The following is a 7,242-nucleotide window of genomic DNA, read 5'->3' on the forward strand; positions in this document are numbered from 1 at the left end:
TTGAATTTTTAAAAAATCTCCAGCAACAATTTGCAATTTAAATAAGTCAGACTCCATGCTTTATATAATCATCTTCTTCCTGGAAAGGGAATTGTTGGCAATCGTTACCCAATTAATATCATGATAATTGTTATTTGTCCTCTTAATTAGTGGAGTTAACCTGGTGTTAAAAATGTGGGTTGGCAAATAATGCACAATTCCATGCATTTCATGCAGAGGTTAAAGACGGATGAACTTTCACAAAACCAATGATGCAGTGCAGATAAATTGTCCAGCAACTTATGGTGAGTCCGAATTCGCTGAGTCTCTCTTTCACTCTGCATTTCTCTGTCATTTTTGTGCATTATTCACCAGTTTTTCTGCAATAGTTTCTTCTTATAATTCAGTAAGAATTTTTAAACTACATTTGCTGCAAGGTTGGCAATACTGCTTTTGGTTTTAAATACTTAAATCAGTCTCCAAACATCAAAGTCTTGTGGAAACGATATCCCCAGTGACTTTGGAAAAGGTAGACAATTAAAATGAATCAACTGCGTGGTCCCTTTCACCTGTTGTATGTCAGATAAAGATTTACCAAACATTTCTGAAGTTAGTCATGAATTCTAAGCCAAAATTTATGAATTGTAATCAGCATGGATTGGAATATCTTTAAATTTTAATCCACCAAATTCAGTACAAGAGTGTAAAAATGGGAATAGTTCAAGATTCAAGTAATTTTCTTTGTCACAATTTACAAAATGTATGATTAGTTGCAGTTTAATTTTCAAATATAATTAGGTTATATACATTTCAATATTCTGCAGTTCTACAAAATAAATTTAATCTGTATCTGAACATAAATTTATATACAAGCTGTGCAAGTACCATTAAGACTGTATGTAATGTAGTGTTGTGAGACTGAATTTTGTATAACAATGTAGATTGCTGAGAATATTCAACAATGCTTTGCCCTGAAGGCATACTATAGTCCTTTCATTGTAGATTCTGTGTTCATTGAAGGAGACTCATTCTTTGACCAAATTTCAAAACATATGTTGATCAGAGAGAAATTGGTGCAGAAAGGGTGATGTTATGTTTTGTGACAGCCATTTATCTAATTAGAATATTTACACAAATAACGTGTGAATTTCTATGAGTACTAGGGGGACAGGATAATTAAAAACTGCCAACTACTATTTGAAAACAACTTGGCATAAATGGTGAAACATGTAATACATTATTTGTATAGTGAAATATCACACAAGTATGCACTATGTTTCCATGCTCCTATATAATCTGAAGTTAACAGAGATAAACTTTAACTTCCTCAGGGATTCAAAATGGGCAATAGTGGATGTACCACGCTCAGCTTTCCTCTATATTCCTCTCATTTAGACACAGTAGGCAGAACAGAATTCTGCAGGCAGATTTCATCTCCAGCAATAACTCAACTGGCATCTAATATCTTAAGTTCTCCTTGTGTCTGTCCTCAAAAGGTACTGCCTCACAGCACCTTAGCCAAGTGTCACTTTCTGCTTGCCTTTCCACTTGGTTATTGTCTATTCTTGCTCTCATGTTTTGGGGGGTGCTGAATGTTTTTGAATAGCAATGACCTCCTCATTTCTTTAATCCACTGCCAATGGTGCCACATCAGCCATCTCTGATGCATATATTTCATATAGAATAACATATAGAACAATTGCATGGAATTTGATTTGGCCTTTACACTTGTTTGTGAACTCCTGACTGTACAGCCAAGATAAATTATATTCATATATGTATAGTTGTGTACGCAATAGCCCCGAATTGATTTCTAACTGAATGGGCTATGCATATGATTGAACCACTTTCACAAATTATAAACAGCAAGATGAGAATGTTAAATCAGTTTTGATCAGAGCAGATAAAATGTTAAACTTTGTTTTTTGTACATTAGCTAACAAAAACATTAGCATCTGTATAGGCTGAAAGATCAGTTTCAAAGAAGTCCTCCAGTTTCCACTGCAAAGTTTCAAATGTTGGTCTTTCAAAATCTTTGTCTTTCCAGCAATCTACCATGATTTCATACAATGCAGGGGGGCATTCCGAAGGGCATGGCATTCTGTATCCTCTCCCCAGTTCCTGAATAACTTGGTAATTTGACATTCCTAAAGAAAAGAAATATTTACCACTTTTTGCAAAAATGCTATTGTTCCTCAAATTTCAAAAAGTTACATTTTAATTATTTTACAATCAAGATACAAATAAAATCACTCTCAGAAGAACTCCATAATAACTCAATCTGGTAGATCAATAAATTCCCAATTCAACCAGTTCCCAAATGTGTATGCCACTTATGTTCAGTCTGTTCTCAGCAATAATTTATAGTTTTCATGAAATTCATCATTTGTTTGAATTATAATGATGTACACCTAAATAAGTTATACTTCAGCCTGTAACTTTGACTTTTATTGTCTTTCTTTTCCACAGAGATTAAATAAAAATGCAGTATCAGTATCAGTGATCATAAATGTGCCCAGATGTGATAAACTAACCTGGATAAGGCATCTTTCCAAGAGTGATTATTTCATACAACAGTATTCCAAAGGACCAAACATCAGATTTGATGCTGAATTTATTGGAATGGATAGCTTCTGGTGCAGTCCACTTTACAGGAAATCTTGCTCCTTCTCTCGCTTCATAAACATTTTCATCTTCTGTCTAATGGAGTTAAAGGAGATAAAATTAAAAATTGTTTAAATGATGTAGTTAAAATTACTTCAGTAAAATTGCATACAGTTAAATGGAAACCACTTAAAACAAACAGAACCTCAAATAGAAACATATGATTAAAAACACACAGTATATAAACATTGAACAAGTGGTAACTTTCCAAGTTTTACTTTTGAATGGGTCTCTTTAATTTCCATATTTTGCAAAAGGTAAACCAACAATTGTTTTTCAATGTTGTGAAGGAATGTTTGATAAGATTTACATTCCACGAACTGACAGATGCCTGTTCAAACTTAAATTACATCACTTACACCAGCCTAAGAATGACAGAGAAGCAAATCAGCCATTAAAACAACTTCTGGATATCATTGCTGTCACAGGTTTAAGCCCAACAAGCATCTCTCAGAGATATTAGCTCTGAAAGAAAGATAATTTCTTTCATTTGCTTTAACTTCACTGTTAGTACAGGGAAATGTACAAGCTGCCCATCTTGTTTAAGTAGGATATAATTTTTTTTTAAATCTAAGCTATTAATTACATTTGTTTGAATAGTAGTGAAAACAGACTATCAATATCCAACTTCCATCATTTGATTTTAATTGACTAAAAGTGGTTTTAAAAGGATACTACTGACTTTAAATGGTGACCGTGGTTATTAGTTGAAACTTTATTGCTGGAACAGCACAGCAGGTCAGGCAGCATCCAGGGAACAGAAGATTCGACGTTTCGGGCACAGGCCCTTCTTCAGGAATGAGCAGAGAGTGTTCAGCAGGAGAAGATAAAAGGTAGGGAGGAGGGACTTGGAGGAGGGGCGTAGGAAATGTGTAGGATGGAGGCGGAGAGGTCAAGAAGAAGACATTTCCAACTCCCCTCCTCCAAGTCCCTCCTCCCTACCTTTTATCTTCTCCTGCTGAACACTCTCTGCTCATTCCTAAAGAAGGGCCTGTGCCCGAAACGTCGAATCTCCTGTTCCCTGGATGCTGCCTGACCTGCTGTGCTGTTCCAGCAATAAAGTTTCAACTTTGATCTCCAGCATCTGCAGACCTCACTTTCTCCTCGACCGTGGTTATTAAACAAGCCCAGGGAACTCATGCAGAACGTACAAGACAAACTGCATCAGAATTATCACTTAAATGAAGAAGCACAAGCTCAATAAGATGTCAAGGAATTTGCATCTCTTATTTCACTCTCACCCACATGGTAGCTGCATATATTGGGAAATAAAAGATTACCTGCAGCATGTTCAGTCTGAAAAAGACAATAAAGCTATACTTAGAATATATAAATGAACCATACTTCAGTCAATGGCCTTTGAGCAACAAAAGAAAGAATGCAACATGGATTGATAACAGCAAGGATAGTGAAACTCTTCTCTTCCTCTCTGTCTCACTCTCTCAACCTCCATCTCAATATCAGGTATCAACACTGGTATAATGCAAACTGGAAAAACCCCTGTTCACTGAGAATTCAAAGTTATCTGCAAGCTTCACAACTTTGAAGGACAGACAACAACAGCAAAACAGTTGTGACTCACATTTCAATCTTGTAACCCAAGAACTCAAAAAACTTCAAACTACAACTGCCTGTATCTTTCTATCTGTTTCAACAGCCTTCTTTACCCATCCTTTGACAGTTTTGGCTTGTGACCTGTGTATTAGATGTCACATCTTATTATACTTTCTCAGGGTTGCTAGATAATAAAACTCCTCTTTTATTCACTTAAGAAAAACTCCGAAATTGGTCCCCATCATTTCTGATCGAGTTAACATTATTTTTATTTAGTTTCAATTAAATGAAGTGCTGAGGAATCTCAGCACATCTAGCAACATATCTGGAGGGAGAAACAGAGTTAACATTTTGAGCAATTATGACTCTTCTTCTGAACTGAAAATAGGTGGAAACATTACTGGTTTCATGGCATCGAAAAGGATAAGGAGGAAGTACAGAATTGCAGGTGAGGGCAAGGTTAAGGAAGATTCAAGGTGCCACAGAACAAAAGCCAAAGGAACGAGGTAACACCTATGAAGATAACTCGGAATAGATCCACAATAAGTGCTAATAACAGAACAAAATGAATTCTACCTGAAAGCAAAATCATAAATAGTAAGATATAGACATAGGAAAGGAGGGGAAGAAGAAGGAGGAAGATTTTAAAATGGCAGACAGAGTTCATGCTCTGATGTTGCTGAGCCAATCTTGAGTCCTGAAGGCCATAAAGTGCTTAAGTAAAAAATAAAGTGCTGTTCCTCCAGCTTGCATTGGGTTTCTCTGGAGCCCTTCAGCATGTACAGGTCATAAATGTGCACATGAAAGTACCATGTCAATTTAGTATGCCAAGCTACTTGAGATCTCTTCACCATTACTATGACCTTTGTTCCATGACATCTTGGATCTCCAATCTCCTTTAACCTTTCCCGGAGCAGTCCTTTTGTTCCACTTGCCCCCTCCTTTCCTTTAACACTGCACAAAACCCATGACTTTTCCAGCTTTCTTCACTTCTGAAGACCAGACTCAAAAGTTTTACTCTGTTTCTCTCTCCACGGTTGCTGCCAGTGCTACTGGGTTTATAAACAAGAACTGTGGATGTTGGCGATCTGAAACACAGAAAACCAGAAACTGCTGAAGAAACTCAGCAGGTCTGGTAGCATCTGAGTTCTTCAGCACTGTTTTGTTTTCAGATCTCCAACATGTGCAGTATTTTGCTTATATTTACTTAGGTGTGGTAGCTTCTTGCTTAAAAATGAATTTAATATGTATTGTTGGACTGAAGGAGAGGAGATTAAAAATAGTGGAAGGCTTTTCACTTCCTAGACTGAACAGGAAGCGGATCTTTCCGAACCTGATTGTAACAATTTATGCTTTTCGGCCAGAGAGACATTACAAAACTGACTCTGGACAATGCTTTAATCTGCTTCAAGCCATTACTAAACTGCATCACAGCCATTGTGGGAAAGGAAAGGTAATTAGTCATAGCTTTCAAAGGATCATACACACCTCTCGCAGAAGAGAGAGAAACAATTGTTTCTCTATAGTGTGAGTGGCAGCATTCCAAATGCCTGAGTAAGGTGAGAAGATAGGCTTCCATGAATGATCACAGCCTGTACAGGAATTGAGTGTGCTCCTTTGGCATAACATCACACTTGGGCAACCAGCCAATGCAGCTAATCAACCCTACTTGGTCAAGTGAACATGCCAAAACAAAGTTTAGGAACTCAGTAATTGCCAGTAAATAAGGATACCAAAATAAATGTCGCATTTACTATTCAGAAGCAAAAGCAGCCAACTAACTAATGTCAAAACTAAATCAAAGCAAAATACTGTAATGACTTTGATTTTAACACAATTTGTCATATTTTATCACTTCACATTTTGCCAAAATGTGTATAAAGGTCATGGATGTATTGTTATCTCATATTATTCTAACTAAATGATCTTTCATCTTGATCACAGCTTTCCTTGTGATAAACATCCCACTATTTTTATTCAGGAAGCACTTTGGTAACTAAAATTTACAACAGGCTATGTCTCTTCTTTAAGATAAAATTATACAAATGGAAAACAATCATTAGTCATACCATAAAAACTCGAGCAAGTCCAAAATCAGCAACTTTACAGATGTTATTTTCTCCAACCAGCACATTCCTTGCAGCTAAATCCCGATGGATGTAATTCTGAGCTTCCAGATACGCCATGCCTGAAGCCACCTGTGCTGACATTTCTAGCAGATCATTTATGGTCAAAGTCATCCCCTGGTTTTCTGTTGAAATGAATATGTGTTGCATATGTTAAATTTCAGAAGCTATTTCCATTATCCTAAAGCTTGTAAGCTCTCAAAATAGAACTAATGGACATAAAGCTGAAGCCTAACTGAAGCAGAAATGACAGCAGTAAACTTCAGTACAAGATTTACTTAACATGAAAATCAACCCACAGGCTTTGCTCGAATTCAGAATATTTATTTTGCTAAACCAAAAATGAAAGAAGAGTTTTACATTTGGTGTCCAGAATTATTTACATGTGGTAACACATTGAAGTTGTGGTATCCATTTTATGGCACACATATCCCAATCACTTTACAATTTCCAGACTTTTGCACTGTTTTGTTGAGCACCTGGTCATAACAGTTGAAAGTTAATTTAGCATCAGTCATAACTGATGAATAAAATACATATTTATCATCAATGCCATGTAAATTATCACAGAACAGTACAGATGAGCTCGGAACATTTAGCATAACCACATTCTTAATATTCCTGATGAAGGGCTTTTGCCCGAAATGTCGATTTCGCTGCTCGTTGGATGCTGCCTGAATTGCTGTGCTCTTCCAGCACCACTGATCCAGAATCTGGTTTCCAGCATCTGCAGTTATTGTTTTTACCTCACTGATTTTAACCCTACTGCGAATCCTCTTGCAAGGATGCCTGCCTTGAAGAAGTTTTCCTCCTATGTCTACAAGAATCTCAGGGAGTCCCTCTCCCACTGCAATTCCCAGGTCATTTCCTCTGCCCTGAAGCTCTTCAACCATGTCGTGAAACAAACTCGGTACCACAG

At 36.7% G+C, this 7,242-nt stretch overlaps 1 protein-coding gene across 2 annotated transcripts in view; it reads right to left on the reverse strand.

Moving 5' to 3' along the window:
- Nucleotides 1-637: 637 nt before the first annotated feature.
- frk (fyn-related Src family tyrosine kinase) overlaps nt 638-7,242 on the reverse strand; it is a 111,996-nt gene continuing 105,391 nt past the window's right edge. For both annotated transcript variants that reach the window (XM_043684765.1, XM_043684759.1), the window contains 3 exons: nt 6,267-6,448; nt 2,514-2,679; nt 638-2,126 (listed from right to left, as the gene is read on the reverse strand). In XM_043684765.1, coding sequence (XP_043540700.1) covers nt 1,912-2,126; nt 2,514-2,679; nt 6,267-6,448 — 563 coding nt within the window. In that variant the 3' untranslated portion in view covers nt 638-1,911. The remainder of the gene's footprint in view (nt 2,127-2,513; nt 2,680-6,266; nt 6,449-7,242) is intronic.

Source organism: Chiloscyllium plagiosum, chromosome 3 (assembly GCF_004010195.1).
Source record: "Chiloscyllium plagiosum isolate BGI_BamShark_2017 chromosome 3, ASM401019v2, whole genome shotgun sequence".
In the NCBI taxonomy this organism is placed as follows: domain Eukaryota; kingdom Metazoa; phylum Chordata; class Chondrichthyes; order Orectolobiformes; family Hemiscylliidae; genus Chiloscyllium; species Chiloscyllium plagiosum.